A 22,434-nucleotide genomic window follows, 5' to 3' on the forward strand; every position below is an offset into this window, starting at 1 on the left:
GTTAAGTGGTCACAGAGATATGCGGATTGTTGTAAAGCATGTTTTGAGTCTGATTATTCCAAGTTTAGCACTTGGATGCTCTTGGAACTGCATCATTATCGTGTAAACACAATGAGTATGTTTCAACAAAGAAATGCCTCTTTTCTCAGTTAATACTTTTTTTTACAAAACTTGTAGTTAATAATGCTCAAAACTTTATGGGATTGCTGGCGTAAAGTCTCGAATAAGAAATTTAGGAAAGTTCATAGTGCCCTGAACGGAACTGCCAAAAATGAAAACTCACATTTATCGCAAGAAATGGCAAATAAAGATTACAAGTTCAGCACATACTCTTAGGAAGAAAGAAGTATAACTCTGACTTTGCTGCAATGATTATAATTCGAATACATGGAGAATTTGCACACACGGAAAAAAAGGTACTCAACACCGTCATGAATAGCTTTTATTTCCCCCCAACCCGTCACAACAAGCACTGTAGATTGGGTGCAGTCGCCCGTGACGTAATGTCAAAGGTGTATTAAAACGTCACAGATAAGGGACTTCGACATTCGGCAATGATAAAATTGGGTGCTGCACGCTACATTTGTTTCATAGACCACTATTTCACACACTGAGGCAGACACACACGCGCGCCCACTACCCCTCCACCATTCTTTTTGGTATAGAAAGGGAGGATTGCATGATGTGTGTTCGACCATTCCTCTTAAAGAACTGTGGTAACTGTGATCATGTTTAACAAGTTGTCACTACTCTGGGGAACATGCTTAATCACAGACTTTTTTTTTAAAGAAAATCATCCAAACATTCTATTAAAAGTGTACAGCAGAGGGCTGAATTTCAATTCTGAAAATGCCAAATCTCCTTCTCATGTAGAAGAGGGTGTATCTCACCTCAAACATTCCCCTTTTCTCAGTATTCTTAGAACACTTGTGAATTGGCAATTTTTCCAACAAAAATCCAACAAAAGGTACACCAAATAGGCTTATCTTTTACTTTAGTAAATAGACATGCCATATCTTTCCTCGTTTTGCGTGTATGTGTAATAATAGTCTTTCAAACCCAACCGAAACTAGGTTTCCCTTATCATTACGGAATTAACAATTGTGCAAACATTTTATCGAATGTGTGCACCGGATTTTTGAATTTCAAAGGAGGATAATATATCCTCTCCCAAACTTCGATCCTTTAAAACTTAGGCTACTTTCATAGAGTTTTGCAGTATAACACATAATTATTAGGCAAAAACGCTGAAGAGGTATTATAGATACCACTAACCACTTTCTTTTCTTAACAAAAATTAACAATACTTCATCGAAAGCTTCCACCCGAATTCTGAATTTGTGAAAAATCCAAATAATCCTCGTGTTGGGGGGGGGGGGGGGGAGGGTAATACAACCTTCTACACCCTTCCCCAAGTGTATAAGAATTCAGGATTAAGTGTAGATTAAGATGTTTCAGATAACTTAAGAACGCACTGAAAAGAAAATACTGCAGTTGCTGATTTCCATGATCATAGTTTGAACTGAGAGCACATGTTATTAGAAAGAAAGGAAATATGCATCCATTATTATGCTCTATTATAGCTGAAATACAAGTGTACGACAAACACTGCACAGAAGGTAAAACCTTGCTCCAAACTTCACAACTAAATTCCCATACGCTCACCACGCTACAGTGCATGGCAGAATAGCTGTGCAAATAGTCAATGCTCACTGGGACGTCCTATAACACACCTGGAAAAATTATGTTACCGAAATCGTCTCCCCGAGAGCTACATGAATAATACTTCTCTTTTTTTCCCACCTACATATTTCAGAGCGCATTGTATGGGTGAAGTCTCCCGTGAAATAACAATGTTAATGCTAAGTTGCCACAGAACGAGCGATGTAAAGGGACCAAACAATTATTCAGCCAACGAGTGCAGCCCACCAATATAGTCGCAGAGTGGAAAAGCTCATTTACTTCCAAACACTCTTTGAACAGAAGAACTATGTTTGTCTAAAAAGGGTGGGTTTATACATCCATGTGCTGGACTTCCGTCCCATCTTGAGAACTGCGATATTTATGATCATTGAGAGACTTGTCGGACATTGCAATCCAAACGTGTATTGGCTCCGTTTTATAATCATACACTGTCTCTGTCTTTGGTTATCTACGATGGAAAGAATACACCACCTCGTTTTGCTACTAACATTGACCGTTGAAGTCTTCTGTGGAACTTCTGCAGAAGGTAAGTTTGATAAACAATTGAACTAAAAAAAGTGCTTATTCCAATCAACGGGTTGGTGAGTCCAAACCTGTCACACTGAAAAAGCTTGATTGTAGCGAACGACCCAAACATACTATCACCAACGTTTTTTTATGAATGTAAACATGACGAAGCATTTATTTTTCCATTTTGTTAATGTTCTTGTATGGAGGCAACGAGGAAGCTGCAACTCTCTGTCATTAAATGTGGATATAATGAATATCCCTCATACGGAAAACGCATGATAGCCATTTACACCCACTCAGCTTCTCCTTTTTTTCTGTGTGTTATTTAGTTTATTGAAATGTTTGTCTTGCTCATTGTTATGTTTTCTTGTTATGTTTTTTTTTTTTTATGTTCACTAGATCAAAGCCGGAACAGAAAATCGCGAGTTGAAAACCCACTCAAGAAAATCTCGATTTTTTTATAAAAAAGAAAGGGAGAAACATTCAAATCATGGTTAACTCGGCACATGCTATGATAACATCGGTGTATTGATTTTATCAAAACATTAGCATACTGTTGATGAAATATGAATCATGTACTGCTTGTGTGTAACTTTGCTGACTACACCCTATACCAAGCATGATGACTGGCAACTGTTATAATAGAATCAGCTCATTCTCTTTCCTTCAAGTACATATGCGTCCAAAAGTTATAAGGGGAAATTAATCAAAATCGCTTAACCCAAATCTGAAATGCTTTATTCTCCAAGAAGGTAATAAATGACATTCCTGGATTATCTCATACACTAAGAACAATACAGCGTTCTGTCATTAAAGTTGCAGGTTTTTACTAGTGACAGCAGTGTTTCGTGTCGTATGTATTTCTCTTATTTTCTTTTTCATTATCCTACAAATGTGAAGTCATTTTCAAGTATATTCTTCCAAGATTTTGACAAAATCTCCTCACCTATATTGTCAGCCTGGGTGTGATTGCATCATAACAATCATTTAATGCGTCATCAGCCAGCTGCTCTACTGTAGAGGGATATGTAGCTATTTTGAGGATAGTGCTGCTTGTAATCTACTCTACGAACATTTCGAAAATGAATGGTGAAATTCAAAAACGATATACGTTATTGACAAAACTTCTTATAGTGTCTTGTGTGTTCAGTGTCCATGCTTTTTTTAATTGTGTCATTTGTTTTGTAGGACAACAAATTGTGAATGTTTGCATGAGGCCATATTCCTTCTGTTGTTTCCTTTCATATCACATATTTCTACAACGGGAGTGAAAGAATAAACGCATTACTGAGCAACATATTATGGTCGTGAAGAGCACAAGCAGTGTTCTCACATAACCAATTAGGAACTCAGCGTTCAAAGGAAGAACCAGGAACGCTTGACTTGACAAAGATGATCCCCGATGAAGATGATAATGATGATGATTATAATGATAATAATTATGATCTGAAGATAATGGTGAACAATTGAAGAGTTTGTTCGCAAAAACCGATAAGTCCATTTTTGAAGATTTTGAAGTACGGTCTCTGTCATAAAGTACAAAATAATACCTTTTAAATGATATATTGGTCACTACATATAAAGGTATATTTTTGAAGTTATGGTCAAAAGAAGCAAAAATATTCTTATTATTCTCTTTATTTTTCTTGACCTTTAATCGCAAATATCTCCATTTGGCAATATGGACTTATCGGTTTTTGCAAACAAACTCTTCAGTTATAAAAAATGGATGGAAGTAATTGAACATTAAATGTTTTCTCAAAATGGTAGAAAAAGAATCTAATATCATACTGCCTTTAATGACAAATATCTATATCTCTTGTCGGTATTATTTAATGTAAGAATAGAAGCACATAGATAAGATTGCAAAATTGCAATTTCCGAACCTTTATTGGTCATTCTATCTTTCAAACAATTAGTAGGACTAACTGTGCGCTAATATGTACAACAGACTATACCGTTATGACGAAGTCCTTGGGAGCGGCCGTTTTCTTTCGTTTGATACATGGACATTTCGTTATAACCGAACAAATGAAGAGTTTGTTCGCAAAAACTGATAAGTCCATATTTGCCAAATGGAGATATTTGCGATTAAAGGTCAAGAAAAATAAAGAAAATAATAAGAAAATTGTTGCTTCTTTTGACCATAACTTCAAAAATGTACCTTTATATGCAGTGACCAATATATCATTTAAAAGGCATTATTTCGTACTTCAAAATCTTCAAAAATGGACTTATCGGTTTTTGCAAACAAACTCTTCAAATCATAAACAAACTAGAGAAGCACTCTGAGAGCGCAGACTTCCACCACGTATGCAGCTCATTTCCACCTCCACTGATCTTGGGGTGCGTTCGAGCGCTCTCCTAAAGTGAACTGTACCGTACCGTACCGCGCCAGGGGAGCGTTCGAACGCTCCTAAAGTGTACCGTACCGTACTGTACCGAGCCAAAAGTGGACCACTTCCCGATGTGCTCCAAAAGCGTACCAAAGCGTACCAAAAGTTCGTTGTAAAGCATGCGCGTATTATGCGCATACGTCACAATGCAAAAACATCATTCTCTTTGTTCGGGACAGCTGTAAGTAGGTCAAGCGCAAGGTGAATGACCTTCTTGCTACAAACAAGCGTGAACTTTTCTAAAAATAACTCGAGAGGTACACTTTCTCCACAGAGCATTCGAACGCTCCCAAACTGACACAGTACGGTACGGTACGCTTTAGTTCAGTTCGCTTTGGTTCGCTTTAGAGCGCTCGAACGCACCCTTGTTCTTACATAGAGATATCAGTGATTTCCACCCATACGTATTACAGCATTGTGTGCTGAGAGTCACCCGATTTCCCAGTATAGAAGCCTTTGTTACGTCATAAACACTCAACTGCACGGCGCGCCTCGCCCTAGCAGATTGAAACTAGAGCACGCACTTTAGTGCGCGCATGCTAACCTCAAATACGCGCAGCCTGAACTCCCAAGTTGTTTAGTTTTATATTATTGAAATTGCTTTTATCTGCGTTATTGTTGCCCTGCTTTTTTTTTAACTGTTTTGTTTGTCTTCCTTCTCTCTTTCCTTCTCTCTCTCTCTCTCTCTCTCACTCTCTTTCTCTCTTCTGGGTCCTGCACCATTCTGTATATTTTGTATATTTTGTAAATATGCAATTTTCTGTATATATATGTAATTTACAATGTATTAATGTATTAATTAACTGATTTTATCTGTTACGGTGTTTATTTTTGATTTTCTTCAATACCCTGACGTTGGGTGACATGAGAAAATAAAAAAAACATTGTCATTGTCATTGTCATTGTCATTGTCATTGTCATTGTCATTGACCCTACCTGCCAATATATCAAAAATCCTTCATAAATTCCCCCAAAATTCTCGGATCACTACCAAAAGTTCATCGTTTGCTACTCGTGTCATTCTCAACCTTTCCTGCAAGTTTCATCCCAATCCGTTCACTACTTTTTGAGTTATTTTGCACACGGACAAACTAACTAACTAACAAACCAACGGTAACGAAAACATAACCTCCCCCCTTGGCGGAGGTAGGCGCAGGGACCAAGAAAAAATGACTTCGTTCAACCCACCCCGCAGAAAATGTTTGACTGCATGGGGTGGTCGCTTGGACCCTCTGGAACCTTATTGTTCAAAACGAGTCTGCGCACGCCAAGACTACTACACGCACCACTAGCACTGCTACAGGCGCCAGTGCCAGTGGAGCGTGTAGTAGTCTTAGCGCACGCAGACTTTTTCTTCGACAAACAAGGGTTTTTGCCTGCAACCTAACTTTTCATGCCAAGCTGGGGTCGGTGTAGTATAGTTTCTAGACGTTTTTATTTCGTCTTAATTTTTCCGAGTTGCAGCAAGCTGAGTAAGGGCGCAAACCTAGTGATTGAAATGCCCGAACCGTTTGGTTTTTGTTTTGTTTTTGTTTTGTTTTGTTTTTTTGTTTTTTTTTTTCGGGCGTCGCAATCACTGGGTATGGGCCAGCGGGCTTCTGCACATACACAAGCCGCAAGAGAAAAATAAAGACGAAATAAAAACGGCTAGAAACTGGATTAGGGCCGGTGATGCTTGTCGCTATAAAATGACAGAATAATCACAGTTTGTTTGTTTGTTTATTTTTTGCATTTACTTCATGAAGAATTCATCAAAATTCCATTAAACCATATGTGACCGTGCACCTAAAAACGAACATAAAGTCGCACACATTGATTTTGCGTGAGGACTGAAAATAAGTGAAATGGGTTAACCTAGCCGAACTTGACTTTTTCATATTTTCTGAAAGAGCGGGTCATCTTTTACATTATGCTAAAATTTGGTATCATAAAATGGGCAGGAAAGTGTGTTTTTTTAGCAGTTTATCTCGAACATTTTTGGTAGAATAGTGTGATTAGGTGTGTCTTTAGAATCCTTTTTCTTTTCTGAAAGACCTTGTCCACACTCTTCACTTTCAACTCTAATAACTTTTGAAAAGATAGTGCTACTGCTTTGAACGTTGGCATTAATTATGGACAGAATGTGTTAATAAGGCATGCTTAATTTCAGTTTAATCTGATAATCCCTTCATTGTTGTTACTCTGGTGGTTTACTTCCTGTTTTTTGTCCCATTCATCGCACAGCCTGCACGGTTTGGTAAAGATTAAGCGCTTGAATAGACATTGTACTTCAGAGCCTCTTTTCTCAGTTCACACTTTTCCTGAGTTTGTGCCTTCTTTCCAATATTTAGATAGGTTAGGAGAGTCCATTTGAATTGAGTTATACATCATTTTAAAGCTTAAAGTCTGCTCTTTCAGAATATGGTCTTAACTAAAAATTCTTGTCTGGCGACTTTTTGTTTGTTTTGAAGTGCAGGGTCACATATATGTACATGTTGCTAGAGATGTAAGCAATACAATGGGATACATGGTAAGGCAATATTGTGCATGGTTACCATGGCAACCAGATGCCTACAGGTGATTGGTAACCCCAAAATGCCTACTGCTGCAAACTTTGGTATTTTTGTTCATGTTTTTAGATAGATGCAATGAAAAAAAAAAATATTTTCATTGATTATTGTTAAAAAAAATTCTCATGTTGCCATGGCAACCAGTATTATCCAATCAGGATTCAGCTCTCAATAACTTAAAAACTAAAGCCCATAATTTCAGAAAGCTCGATAAGCATGTCCTTCTGCATAAGTGTACCAAATATGGGAAGAAAATATTGAAGTATTCTCAAGTTACAGCAAACTTTGTACTTTACAAAACTCTGTACTCTACTTTACAAAACTCTGTACTCTACAAACTCTTTTGAGTATATTTACAGAGCGATGGCTATTCGATCAACCTTGGAAAAGAGCAGAGGAAAGGTCCCCGCAGATAACCCGCACATGACAGTACCTAGTATGAATGTCGCCCGTAGTTACCTGGAGTAGCGCACGCAAGTCCCATTTACCCGCAGTCAAGTTTAGGCCCTGTCACCTTTCCGGGCAAGCTACGCGGGCTTGTTACGTGCGGAGATTTTCCTGCACGCAGGACAATTTTTGCGGGCGGACAAGGCTTTGGGCGATTTTCACGTGCGTCCTACATGCTGCTGGGAGTGCTGGACCCGTGCTACTTACGTTCGTCTTAAGTGCATTCCATGTGACCTGCGTGTCAGGCGCATGGGTGGCGAATGAGGGCTGACAACTTGGTAAAGGAATCCTTCTGAAGGAACTCGATTTGCATAGATTGACGGCAACTTACGTACTTCCAGCGGATCAACTGCTTGCGACTTGCGGCAGCTACGGGCTCCTACGGGTGTTCTGCGTGGACCTCTGCAGGCAATCTCCGCGACTCACTCGGGAAATGTTTTGGTCATGCTCAAAACTTGGCTGCGGGTAAATGTATCGGATTAGCGTCCGCACCTCCGGGCAACTGAGAGCGAGATACCAAATAAGCACTGCCAGGTGTGGGCCAAATGTGGGGAGCTCCGGGTAGCTATTTTTCCCCCGCAAAGAACCCGCAAGGCTTCTCCAGGCACGGTTTTACCAAGGCCTTGAGCATGCTCAAAACTTGTTGCGGGTGAGTCGCGGGGTTTCCCCGCAGAGGTACACGCAGAACACAAGTAAGAGGCCCTTAGTGGCAGACCTCGCAGGCGACTCCCACACAGGTACTTCGCAGTCCCCGTATGTCGCTCGTAACTGAAAACGGGTTGGTAACGGGTCGGTAACGGGTAACGGGTCAAGTAACAGGTAAGTAGCACGCGTCTAGCAGGTAAAGACGTAAGTACGGAACTCGTCAACACCCTTGTCCGCCGGCAGAAATTCTCCTGCTTGCTGGAAAATCCCTACTCGTTACAAGCCGGCGTAGCTTACCCCGAAAGGTGTGACAGCTCCGTTGGTTTGCTAGCCTTTAAACAAGGCGACTCGCTCTGCGTGCCCCCGTATAGCGCAGGGATGTGTACTTTTGTCGTTGTTGTTGCTTTATATTCTTTGACAAATTTGCGTTCAAATTTGACGCAGAAAATACACACGGCACACTACGGCACACACGGCACACTACTTAAAGGGTGTGTACAGTTCTGGTCGAGGTGAGGATTTAGCTTTTAACCTTTTGCGAGATATTCAGAAACCACTCTATGAGATGTCAAAGAGCATGCAGTTCTAAGGGGTATCAAAAGTTTATTCAATGAAAATCGGTTTTGAAATGGCTGAGATATCCAAAAACAAGGTGAAACAAAGAGATCCTAATAAAGTTGTGGCATGTCGCCTTTTATTATTAGCACTGTTTTGAATATCTCAGCCATTTGAAAACCAATTTTCATCAAATAAACATTGAATCCTTCTTAAAATTACATGCTTTTTCATATTTCATAAGAGGCTTTTCATTATATCACTTAGGAATGTTCAAAACATGAATCCCCACCTCAACCAGTACTGTACAATCCCTTTAATATTAACGAGGCTTGCCTTGGTGCCGTGTGTATTTTCTGCGTACACATCCCGAACGAGTGGATAAAGGCGGCTCGCTCCACTCGCCGGCCAACAGGTTTGTGGGGTAAACGCGCTATACGGGGGCACGCAGAGCGAGTCGCCTTGTTTAAAGGCTATTGGTTTGCAGGCACAAACCTTTTTTGGTTGAAAAAAAAGGCTGCGTCAAGACTACTACACGCGCCACTGGCACTGTGCGTTCCATAGAGCTTCCTGCAAGTGCCCGTGATGCGTGTAGTAGTCTTGGTGTCCGCATTTTTTTTTACGTTTGTTCCAACAAATAATGATGAAAAGTGGATAGTAAAATTTTATTGATACCACAATTTGGAATCAAATACTACCTGGGGGTGTTCATGGAGGTCCCATCTACCACCCTGTGTGGTCAAACCTTTTCTGCGGGGTGGGTTGAACTAACTCCTTAATTAAGCCCCTTACAGGAATTAGCGCTTTGACTAAATACATAGATTGAATAATAGATTGAATAATTTGCCAGCGGCCTGAATTTTTACATGGTTTTATCCGGATTTTTTATATATACATATATATATGTAAACACACACATATGTCCATTATAACCGTGTTCGTCATAACGGCATTGCACTGTATTTGACGTGCTATGCCATTTTTGACTGAGAATCGCCTCTCCTGGTTTACATTTCATATATTTTGCTATTAGACGTTGCTTACCGTAATGTAGTATCTGAACGTGTTACAAAACTGTTTTATTTGGATTGCACTGAATCTGATTTATTATCAGACAATCAGAGAGAATAATAGATCAACAGTGGCTCCAAAATGAATTCTTTGCAGAAGATTTGATTGAAAGGACGTTAGAGATTTAAGATTTGAAAACATACGTGAGAAATTGGCTATCAACATACTTTTAATCAATATGCAAAATCTACAAGTGTCAAACAAACAAAGAAAAGGAAAAATTTCGAATACAGAGTTTGGTTTGGTTTTCTTTGTATGTTTGTTCATGTTTGTTTTAGGCATACATGGCCCATTCTCAGTAAAAGCGTTCAAATACGGAATTTTGGTGTCGCCGACATTCCATGACAGTTTGCGGTTTCCTGAAACCTATTTGATACTATTTAAATGTTCATAATATATCACGAGGACCTTATTTGTTAAAAATAAACACGGTCAAATGCGGTTGTCTGCCTTTTTGTATAAAATTTTGCTGTTAAACTTCGTTAAGACCCCCAAAACGCAGTGTCGCCGGCTATTTTAGAATTATGTTTTATTGCTCCTCTCCGTCCACAAACACACTTTCCAAATATCATTTTCATGGACGATGAGCATATCATATGTGCTAATCACAATACTCGAAAAGTTCCAAAATTTTTATTGACTTCTTTTTTATAGCCTTTTGAAACCTGTCGCCAAGTTCACCGCCAGATACGTTACCAGTTTCTTTAGTGTTACAGCATTGCGAAAATAACAAGACTATGCAATGACCCTGTGTATATGAAACCCTGAGGATATACTTCGTACATTGCAAGTACTTCGATTTTTTGTGCAACAGCTATTTATTGAGAATACGGTACAATGTTTGAAATATCGGTTTTCTACATTTTTATTTGGACAGATACGTTACATACATTTCACGCTACCCACTGCGACAGATATTGCAATGTCAGACAAATTGTATGTTATACATTACTCCTCGGAATGACGCATCGATTCAACATTAAAGTTTAGTACAAGTGAGAAATATTTGGTAGATATCGCTCTCATAATAACATGATCGACCATATACGTTACCACAGATATGTTACCGCAGATACGTGACCGAATTTTGCTCATTGGTCTTGTGCTTTCAGGGGATCAAATCTGGTCAAAATTCATCCCTACACATTACATGCTTCGTTTTGTTGGACCTCAGGATTATATTCTTACACCAAAAGGACAGAGAGGTGAAAAAGAGCAACGCTTCCACATGATTTTTCTTTCTGCGTCAGTGTCTCACAACTTAATGCCAAGTTTTCCGACAGATACGTTACCACATAATCAAAATGCTGAAAAAAATTGTAAATGCTTTGACAAACAAATCGTTGTGTGCTCACAAACTCCAAAGTTCTATTCTATAAAACCCAGCCACTTTCATATTCTATGCAACAACTTTGAACGTTTATTTTACAAGACGAAGCTATGATTCAGCATATCAGTTTTTTGCTTTTCAGATTTAGCAGATACGTTACGTATAATTCAGGACACCCACGGTGACAAATAATGTTATGTAAAACAACGTGTTCATAAAAGAATATTCTGCATAGAATGACACTTCCATAAAAAATTAAAGTTATGTTCAAATGAAGAATATTCAGTAGAAATTGCTCTGTAACTTCACCAACAGATTCATTTACGGCACGCCAGATACGTTACCAAACTTTGAAAGAGTAAAAAGTAGTTTATGAAAAGCTTCCGAGAAAAGTTTCAGTGTTCTGTTGCATATTTATTCTAGTGTTTTTCAACATATGAAGAACTCCTCAAGATTCATTGATAAGTTGAACAATTATTTATTCATTTTCATTAAAAGGGGTGAGCCAAATACGTTACCATAGGCCAAACAACTTTTTAGTATATCGAGATCATAGAGACTGTACCTGCTTCCTTCTAAAGTGCCTGCACAAATATATTTGTTAAACCTTGTTTGCATTATCCATCAAAACTTAATGAATATTTATAGTCAGATGGATAAATACATTCAAACGTAAGATGAGAATAATCTGTGAATGAAGAACTCAGCTTTCACATTTAGGCCTCTTTTCCACTACATTTCATAGTTTAAATATTACGTACAATGTTTGAAATGGTTAATTTGGGCTTACATCATTCATTTCTACATCAATTCATAAGGTAAATAATTAAACAGGCGATATTTATTAATTCATACACAATTACAATTATTACTTATATTTTACCAGATACGTTACCAAAGGCGATTCGATGTTTTTCAATAGTTATTTCCCCAGGAAAGCAATTCATATTTGTTTCCTGTGGAAATTCCAGATCGGATCGTTCCCTTTGCATCATTTGTGGGATTCGAAACTTAATTTGTAAGCGAAATTGTTAAAAATACAAAGTGAATCTTAAGATTATATTTCATTTCAGCAAAAAACATATTTCAACCTTCCACACAGAAATAATTTCTACCAATTAGCAAGGGATGACAACATCTTTACCTCTTGAAAAACCCTAATATCTTTAGGGGGGACAGATGTCTTTTCCTGAACAGAAATTGGATCAAAACAATAAATTTAATTCAAAGTTAGGAGTCCATTACAACATGTAAATTTGCGGTAACGTGTCTGATTGGTGATCAAAAATCATATATGATGCTCTATTTCAATTCATTTTTACTCAATGAATGGCCATCATTTAGCATGTTCCACTTTTTGTTTCGTATTTGACCGGTTTTGAAGTTACCGAAAACACATCTTTGAATGTATTACTTTGTGGTTGATTTTTCGGTTTTACTTACATGGAATTGAACACTTAATCTGAGAATGGCCCACTTAATACTGAGAGTCTAGTTATGTGCAGCCATGGACAAAAAAGTTGTGGTTTATATGTTGACACTGTGATGTACATCAGGTCATGATAATAGATAACCAAAGCATAAAATCAGCATTTTGTTGGGATGAGTGCGCTTTCTGGTGATCGAGATTTTGTATTTGTACTAATTCCATCCGCTTCCACTTGGAGGACTGGTAACTGTTAAAATGACATGATTTTGTCTTGCTCATTAAAGTTCAGACTAATAATAATAATAATACAGGGTACTTATAATGCGCCAGTTCCACATAGTTAACGTGCTCAAGGCGCAGTAGAAGAAGTAAGTCATGAAATACAAAAATCCTTACACAAACATGCACATGAAAATGAATGACACAATAAAGATAATGAAAAAAATATACATCATAATATACAATTCTACTGGAAAATGGTCAAGAACAAATGAGTCTTGAGGGCAACTCATCCAAGTGTTGCTGAAGCATTATTAGCTCACAATGTCTGTAATATTTCTATTCACCGGAGGTTATACATGGTAACCCTGATCATGTAGGCAGTGTAATCTATACATTCGGTACACTACATGTTATTGCAGAGGATTTGACTGTAGACGGCATTGTTTCATTTTGCCTGTAGTTCTGTTACTTTCCTAGGCTTATTCGTTATCCTACATATTCAAACCTTTTCCATTATATTCTTGGCAGATTCTTGACAAAGTACTCTCACCTACTGGCAGCCTGTGTGTGTTTGCAACATCTTCTTAATTTACTTTATTATGTCATCGGCAAGTTGCTTTATCATAGAGAGATATCTACATATTTTGAAGGGAAAGCGACTCGTGTATAATCTAATCTATGAAGATTCTAGTAATAAATGTTGAAATTCAATTGTGACATTTGTTGTGTAGAGCGAGTAATCGTATTTGTTTCTATGAGGCCAGATTCTATAATTATGTCTTTTCCTTTCATGTCATAAATTTCTACCACTCAAGTCAGAGGATAACGAGATCAGCATGACCATAGACCATGAATACGAAAATATAGTTTTAAGTGTAGAATTATGCATTACATACATGAACTTCCATGTGTAGATAAGAATCATGACATAAAGAGTGCTATGCCGCGGCAGGTAGGTTTTCAAGCATTTGCCGTATTGTGGGGTGAATGAAATGATATGAATAGTCACTGTTTAGCCAAAGGAATTAATGTGTTTCTGTGTATTCACTTGTGAGGATTGGGTATGTGTGTACGTGGTTTTATGCTTATGTGCTTTTTTGAGCCAACTTCCGCGGATACAGTTCCCCGCCATTGAACTTAAAGTGATGATATTTAACCCTAACCGGGCGCAACCGGGCCCGCCTTTTTGGCCTGTTCTGTGGCCGGGAGGGTTGGTTCAACTCCCCCCCCCCCCCCCGCCCGAAGTTTTCGGCCGTCGATCGCGAAATCCCTGAATATTGGCACATACGAATGTATATATTCAGTCTGGCAAGCGTATACAAAAGGTCGAGCAGAGTCGTAACGGTATGTCCGATTTTCGTGAAAATGGTGTCATAAGATGTGCAAGACTTAAAAGTAAAAAGACATCGAGCGGCGCGGTAAAAAAAAAAAAAAAAAAAATGGCGAGGAAGAATGGTCGCGAAAAATGTCGAGGGGGGTTAATTCACCCCCTCCCCGACCCTTTTTAGGGAATCACTGGCGATGATCGGGGCCTTTGTATGCATTGACTGCCAACTTAAGTTGTTCTTTCTCTGCATTTGTTACCAGTCTTTTACCCCTGATCATTTATCGTCATGATCATCAGAACAACCGCCTCCACATAGCACCTCATAACAGAATTGAGCGTGTAGAATTTTATCAAGAATATTAGAGGTGCAGAACTGATCCGCGTCCTGCATCCTCCATTCATTTTACATGTGGCTAACTGATCTGACTTTATGTGCAGGCAGTTCTTCGGGACCCAACTGTCCGTGCGAGTAAAATAATTTCACTACGCATATTATTTCATTACAAATCATAAGAAAACATGAAATTCCGCCAATTATCTTCGTGAACCGTCTGCACTGTGCCTAAATTACACAAAATGCTCAATTCGTTAAAAAAGAAAGTGTGAGAGCAAGTCTTAGAGATGTTCGTCTCTAGATTTGCTGCTGAGAAAGTTATTGCGGTCCTGCAGTGGGAAACACAAAATGAGGAGTAGGCCTACTTCATGTAATTCCATGACCTCTACACCTAAAAGATTACCTTGGTGAATGAGAAACTTTTCTTTTTTGTTATCATTATATTGAGTGTTTTTGTTATCAAGGTTAAGAATTTGTTGAGTAATATAAGCATTAAATTGGATCTGTTTGACATAGGGGTCAATCCAGACCTGGGTTTGCGGTATTTCCCGTAGGTCATTATATGGAATTATTGTTAGCAAAGTGGACCTAAGTCTCTGTTTGTTTGTTGGTTTTTTTTTTTTAATTTACCAAACTCGTCCAGCTCTCCCTCTCTCTCTATTAGTCATTTAAACATAATCATGTTCCCAAACAAAAGTGATTAAAAATCTAATCACAATAAGTGTGGTACACCTTTAACCCCAACCATCTGGTTAAAGGGACCTCCGTTCATAAACATTAGTGGTTACCATTGCCAAGAAAAGAAATCTGAAAGATTCGTTTTTCTGGAACATCAAATAATAAGGATATCTGTTGTTTAAGCTTAACTCTATATCCTTGTTACCAGGAAAGAAAATACCAATAACCTCAGGAAATTTTCTATCATTATCATTTTTTTTTTTATAATTATCATTCAGAGACTGAGAGGAACAACGAGCCAAAATCACCCTACTTTTCCCATCTGGCTCTAGGAAAAAAAGAAGGAACATCACAAGAAGGGTGTCAACATAGCTATGCTACCTTAGAATCATCGGAGGCCTATAGGTCCTAATGATATGAAAAAAAAATGACACGGCAGAAGAGCGCATCACATAATTCATATCATTACACAGCGTATTGCCGCAAAACAGCAAAATCATTGCTTTAAACATCACACAGATAAAGTAATAGAGTTTTTAAAAGCATCATATGGGGGAAAAGGTTGATATAACGGTAGATGAAGTAACATTGTCAGATGAAAAGGATCATATATATTACCATTCATATCTCAGAAAAAGAAAACAAATCAGACAAAATCAAACACAATTAGCATAAGAGCCATGTCTTCAAAATTAACCGAGGTGTACCCTATAAAGAAACATGACAACAGAGCATTGCACTTCCTTCGATTTATTAATATAGGCCTAGCATTTTACATTGTTGATGGTTACATCATCATATTCGCTGGATGTTTTTATAAACAAGAAATTAAGTTTTAAAAACACAACAAATAAGCCAAACACGTCTGAAAAATATACAATCATGTGTCAACTTCACCGACCAAAATAGAGGGAAAAAATGATTAGATTAGATTCAAAACATGTAGTCAGGTGAAAACACAGAAACAAACAAACAAATCAGTTGGGTGATTTCAAGTTTGGTGCTAGTGCTAGTGCTATCTCAGCACTAGCACCGGCGATAAACCGAACTTGAAATCACTACGTTGTTGGGAGTTGACCTCAAAAAATTATGACGTATTTCCGGTTGCTGGTGCTGGGCTCGGCGTTGAATGTCGTCTGCTGAGCCGAGCTCAGCCGTCTTTGTTAGCGATTTACGTGCTTTTTGTCTATTGACTAACACTTGCCCCTAGGGATTATAATTTTCTTCATTTTCAAGTTCGGTGCTGGTGTTAGCGTTGCCACTTCCATTTCACGTGCAAAGTCTATGCTAATGCAATGGTCGCCCACGTAAAGAACACGAACACTCCAGACATGGACATAGAAATCTGAGCCTGGGAGCAAAATAAAGATTATGGTGTTTTAAAGAAGGGATGACATTTGTGGCATTTTAATCAGTCTTCCTCGTTACGAGTCTAAAACTAAGCAGTTTTTGCTAATTTGTTTTATATTTGACTTTAACTATGCGCCATCACTTCTTTTCGTCGCGCAATTCCCGCGGAGCTCGCGGTGCTGCGATCCGACACCTATAGTGCTGGTGATCGATATTTTTGATCAGTGTCGCCTCGTTAATCTGACTGTCGGTGTTGAAGGTCGATTTAAGGCTGTTATCTGGGGGCTAGTACTAGTACTAGCACTAACACCGAATTTGAAATTACCCAATGTATAAGTTGTGCCAAATGTATTACTAACATAATATTCATAAATATGTCAAAGACACTGATACCGCATGAATCAAACAGTCAGTCCTATGGGATGCTGTTCAGGTTTTTTGGATTGGATGAATACACTTTGACCTTGGAAACGGTTTCTGGCTAGACGAACAGATGATGTAGACCTACTCGTTATAAAGCATGTTATCATATTGTGCATATACGCCTCCATCCGTAATACTGCTGCTTCGACAGAGTATCATTATGGCAGATTATTGAAAGCATCCAATGAATGATATACTTTGAATGGCAATTGCAACGGAATGTTCATATGTGACCCTGCACCTCAGAACAAAACAGAAGGTCGCCAGACATGAATTTTTAGTTAAGACCATATTCTGGAAGAGCGGACTTCAAGCTTTAGAATGATGTATAACTCAAATCAAATGGACTCTCCTAACCTACCTAAATATTGGAAACAAAGCACAAACTCAGGAAAAGTGTGAACTGAGAAAAAGAGACTCTGAAGTACAGTGTCTATTCAAGCGCTTAATCTTTACCAAACCGTGCAGGGTGTGCGATGAATGGGACAAAAAACAGGAAGTAAACCACCAGAGTAACAACAATGAAGGGATTATCAGATTAAATTGAAATGAAACATGCCTCATCAACACATTCTGTCCATAATTTCAAAGCAGTAGCACTATCCTTTCAAAATTCAGAAAGCCCTTCACACTGAATGTCCAAAACTGAAAAAAAAAGTGTCCGGAAAAAATAATTCAAAATTAAACTTTCCCTCAGAAATGTTGCAGAGCAGATACCATGTGCTTGTATTCTGACGCAAAATGCCTAACAGGCGATAAGACTAGAAAACTGATTCGTTCAAAACTTGTTGAGATATAACAGGTGTCTCACTTCTCCCGCGTCCCAGTTCAGCCCGCTCACAGGTCCATCATAAGTAAAAGTAAGGTTACACGTACCTTTTGCAGTGGGTTTAAAGGAAACAAACAAACTCAATATCAGTAGGGGAACGAGGTCGTATCGTCTATCCATGTTAGATAATCAAGGACTGAGGCAAAAGATATAAAACCACGCGATCACACGTTTAAATGGTTGCATCCGTTAAATTATCACTGATATAATCACTCGCATTGTCAGTTATTGAACACACCACATACACGTACTGCACCTCTTCCTGATGAACGAGATTCTTTTCTGAAAAAAAAAACAATGATTTTATAAAGAAATTAATGTGTCTTTAAAACTCTCGACGGACCCACTTGCTTGCTTGTTTGTCGAAATGTTTTGCACTTTATGCTATATTTAAGCCTGACGTATATAATTTGCATTAAAAGATTTTGCAAAATAAAAAAATCACCAAATGTTTATTGTTTGGGGGGGGGGGGAGGGGGGCTGGGGAGAACTGGGACATCATCACTGTCCCATTTCTCCCTGTATTCAAAGTTATGATAAAAAAATTCCAAAAAAAAAAATCTTATTTTCTTTAAAAGATTCTTTAAATGCAACTTTCTCAGATGGGCCCTAATGGATATATAACATTTCGGGATGAAACCCTTTATGTGTAGGTATTCAAACACTCACATACATAGAGCCTACTCTCACACACACACACACACTCACACACACACAAACACACACAATCAAATCAAATAAGTGTTTTGCAGAAGAGGGCTCTCCGCCCCATTCTATTAGTAGATAATCGTTTCAGTAGTCGGGCCTTATATGAATTATCTGGCGTAGAAGCAATTATGAATCGCTGGGAAAAACACGCGGCAATATCTATCTTTAAATTATTACACCAGTTATTGCCATTATTTATCTGTAAAAAAGTAGTTATCAAAATAGATGAATATAATTTACGTAATTCACGTAATATCATTATACTTCCAAAACCCAGAACAAATTTCATGAAATTTGGATGCATTTATTCCAGTGTTAAAATATTCAATAGCCTCACCAAAAAATGTAAGAATACTATGTAATTTGAAGGCTTTTGAAAGAATGTTAGAGTATGTGTTATAGTGTGGATTTCATAACTATGTTTGAGCTAATTTGTCTGAATTTACGTGAACTTGTTTGTGTCACCCTCTTTTGTATCGTTTGTGTTTAGTGGTTACGTTTATATTCCTCTTTTTTTTTTGTTCTTGGTATCTAGTTTCTGCTATATTGTGATGTATTTCATTATGTTATGCTTGTTGTTTTTTATGTTGTTTTTTATCGTTAATTTACTTTGATTGATTTGTTAACTGTTGTGTTGTTTTTGTTGTTGCTGTTACACTGTACTCACGGCCTCTCTGAAAAACAGCCTCATCTGGCTGATCGAGGGCATTTTATCCCGTGATTAAATAAAATAAAACAAACAAACAAACAAACACACACACAAACACACACACACACACACACACACAAACAGACATACACATTGTTATATAATATGCTTGTAAAATTGTCTAGCCTATAGCTACTGTTTGTCCCACTTTACCCCAACCAATGTCCCACGTCTCCCAGGTGATGTCCCATTTAACCCCGTTCCGAAACATTTTTAAATCAATAATAACATAAATATAAGACTTTTAGGAACATGAAGCAAAACCCCATCATGTTGCCTAGCATCAGTAGTCTTTGGGTTCGAGACATGAGTGCCCCATTCTAAATATCAGCACATTTATAGGAGAAAATTCATAAAATCCCAATTTTTGTCCCACTTCTCCCTCACTCTCCCCTAGATGAAAATAATATCATAAGCTCTGATATGAGATAGGTTTGACATTGATGATGCCCTACGAAGTTCCTGTAAATGCTTGGAACACTCAAATGATTTCTGAAAGTGATGACCTCATTTCTTTAAATGACTATGTTACGTCACCTGACTCTGCATTGATAATGCATTTAGAACAGAACTAAACAGATTAAAATATTGGATGGTAACAACAATTTCCTTTATGTTCACATAAAGAGTTAAACCTTCCTAGCAGAAGTTTAATTAAAATCGGTCACAAAAGAAGTAACCTCTTTAACACCATTTGCTCTAAGATGCTAATGGCATATCTTTCTAATAGTGAAAGTCATTCACGTCTCTAAAGTCAGTTGAAAGTCATAACTTAATTCCAGTTTTACACCATTGTATGAATTTGACGTTACAAATGTCATGCAAGAGATTCCAAAAACAACACATGATGCGCGACGGAGCCATTCTCTAGGAATATTACGGCATGTCAGAAGGAGGCCCTGTAGGTCCTCTACCGACATGTTGACCGATTTGGCCTGACAATGCCTGAGTATAGACCTAATGTTCCTGTTTTAGAATATGAATGGTTGACAACAGAAAACTGTAAAAGGAGGGTTATACTTTAAAATGTTTTCTTTTTTTGTTGTTGTTGTTGTTTAAAGAGAAGACAGTCTTGTGATTTACTCCGTCGAGCACAGTACCTTACAATGCGTATAGGCGTATAAAATATATGAACAAATAAAATCAATGAAAGGGTCATGACGAAGAAACACGGTCAGCAACATCAGAATGAAGTTAATAATGGCTATGTATAATGCTCAACAGAAAAGAAATAAAACCAAATCTTTATGATAATGGGTATGAATGTTATTGACAGAATATAAATCTCATCCCATCCGAAATATTATTTTAATGTGTAATCTATAACAATGTTTAAGTTATGCTTGACTGCTAGATGTCATGATAACATACCCAGTATGTGTGTGTGTGTGTGTGCGCGCGCGCGCGTGTGTGTGTCATTGTGAAATTCAAATAAAGAATATGAAATATGAAATACAAATAAAGAATCTCATAAAACAAAAAATGTGTATGTGTGTGTTTGTGTTATAGGTTATTCTTATTAAGGAAGTCAAATCTTTTCATGATCAAAAGTGTCTACACTATCTAAAGCACCAATAAGGAGACATCAAGTGCAACGTGTATATCAAAGTGTCAACAGAATAGTCGAAGAACTATAGAAACAGCTCTTTCCAAAGGCTATTCAAAGTATATTGACTGACGCGCCAACGTACCTAATTTCATTTCCAGTTCATGGTTAATTGCAACCGAAATGTTATTTCCAGTGCATGTTGTTTAATGTTCAATGTTGTTTCAGTATGTACCTGCCATTTTACTTTCCTCATATTAACAAAATCATGTAAATAACATTGAATAGAAGACTAAGATCACTCTAAGCTTTGAGGGTTCAAGATCATTATAAAAACACACACACACACAAACACTTAAACATAGTATACAATACCAAACGTGTGAACGAATCTATTTAAATAGTAAGTTTTTCACGAGGCATGCAGAACAATATGAAAGTATGAACTGATTTCTTTGCTGCTTATGACAATTACTTCGTCCAAAGAGACCTACATAGTTGGAGGTGGCACAAACAGGATACCATTTGGTGGATGGACGGATTATTCATTCAATTTTCCGATTCGTGTTGTTTATAGCTTCAGTGGTAGGTACTGACCCCAACGTTCTGGGATGGAAAGGGGAAGACATCAGGCTGCCATGTGACTTCCAAGAGGATCCCTTTGCCGTTTACTGGGTGAAAGAGAGCATCTCAGGTCAGCAGGAGGACAAGGCTGGATTCTCCGACGGAAAATTTGAGAGCTATGCGGAACGCTTCAATATGAACAGGAACTTCAGCCTCGTCATTACAGACTTGGAGGTGGCAGATGCAGGCCTCTACTTTTGTCAGGTTGCGCGAGGCGATTTACAGATTTTCGAGAATTCCACCCTCATTACGGTTTACTGTAAGTAATATTTCATGTTATGAAGATAAGACATAAAAGATAAGAAAATATATTAATGTATATCATCATTTACTAGTCAACATCTTGAATTATTATATCTTAAGCTTAAAGTTTGTTTACAGAATCAGTATCGCCAGACATGATTTTTTAGTTAGAGTCAGATTCTGAAAACAAACGTAAGAAAATAATTATGAATAACTCAATTCAAATTGACTCTGCTATCATATCAACATACAAACAAACAAACCCAAACTCTAGAAAAGTTGTGTACGAAGAAAAGAGGTTCTGAAGAATAAAGTCTCCTCAAACACTTAATCTCACCAAGCTGCACTCAGTACAAAAAAGGGAACAAAATGCAGGATGTAAAACCACATAGCAGTATGAAAATAGTACTCCTTTCAAAAAATAACAGGAATACCAAATAAAGATTGAATTAGTGTGCTCTAATAATGTATTCTTTCCCTGGAAGTAACGAAAAGACAAAGAAAATTTGTTAAGCTCTACTTATACAATTTCCTCTGTATTTTCCATTAATGTAGTCATGTACTGCAGTAAACATGACGTAGTCAATTTCTCAATCAATTTCTCCACTAACTGTATAATCGATTGTACCTCATCCTAAAACTTTCACTAATCTGCACTCCCTCTCCATCTGCCAGCATTTTCACGACCTGGAATAATTTTCTATTTTTGTTGTTATCATTACTATGATTGTGTTTTTTTTTTTGCCATTCGATTATAAGTTCTGCTATGAAATAGATATGATGATATCTGTTCCTTGTATTAATA

At 37.7% G+C, this 22,434-nt stretch overlaps 1 protein-coding gene across 1 annotated transcript in view; it reads left to right on the forward strand.

Moving 5' to 3' along the window:
- The first annotated feature begins 2,064 nt into the window (after positions 1 to 2,064).
- The window catches only part of LOC140246756 (uncharacterized), a 33,504-nt gene continuing 13,134 nt past the window's right edge, over positions 2,065 to 22,434 (forward strand). Inside the window, exons 1-2 of the mRNA XM_072326093.1 lie at positions 2,065 to 2,230; positions 21,340 to 21,645. Coding sequence (XP_072182194.1) covers positions 2,065 to 2,230; positions 21,340 to 21,645 — 472 coding nt within the window. The remainder of the gene's footprint in view (positions 2,231 to 21,339; positions 21,646 to 22,434) is intronic.

This window comes from Diadema setosum, chromosome 3, assembly GCF_964275005.1.
Source record: "Diadema setosum chromosome 3, eeDiaSeto1, whole genome shotgun sequence".
NCBI classification, from domain to species: Eukaryota; Metazoa; Echinodermata; class Echinoidea; order Diadematoida; family Diadematidae; genus Diadema; species Diadema setosum.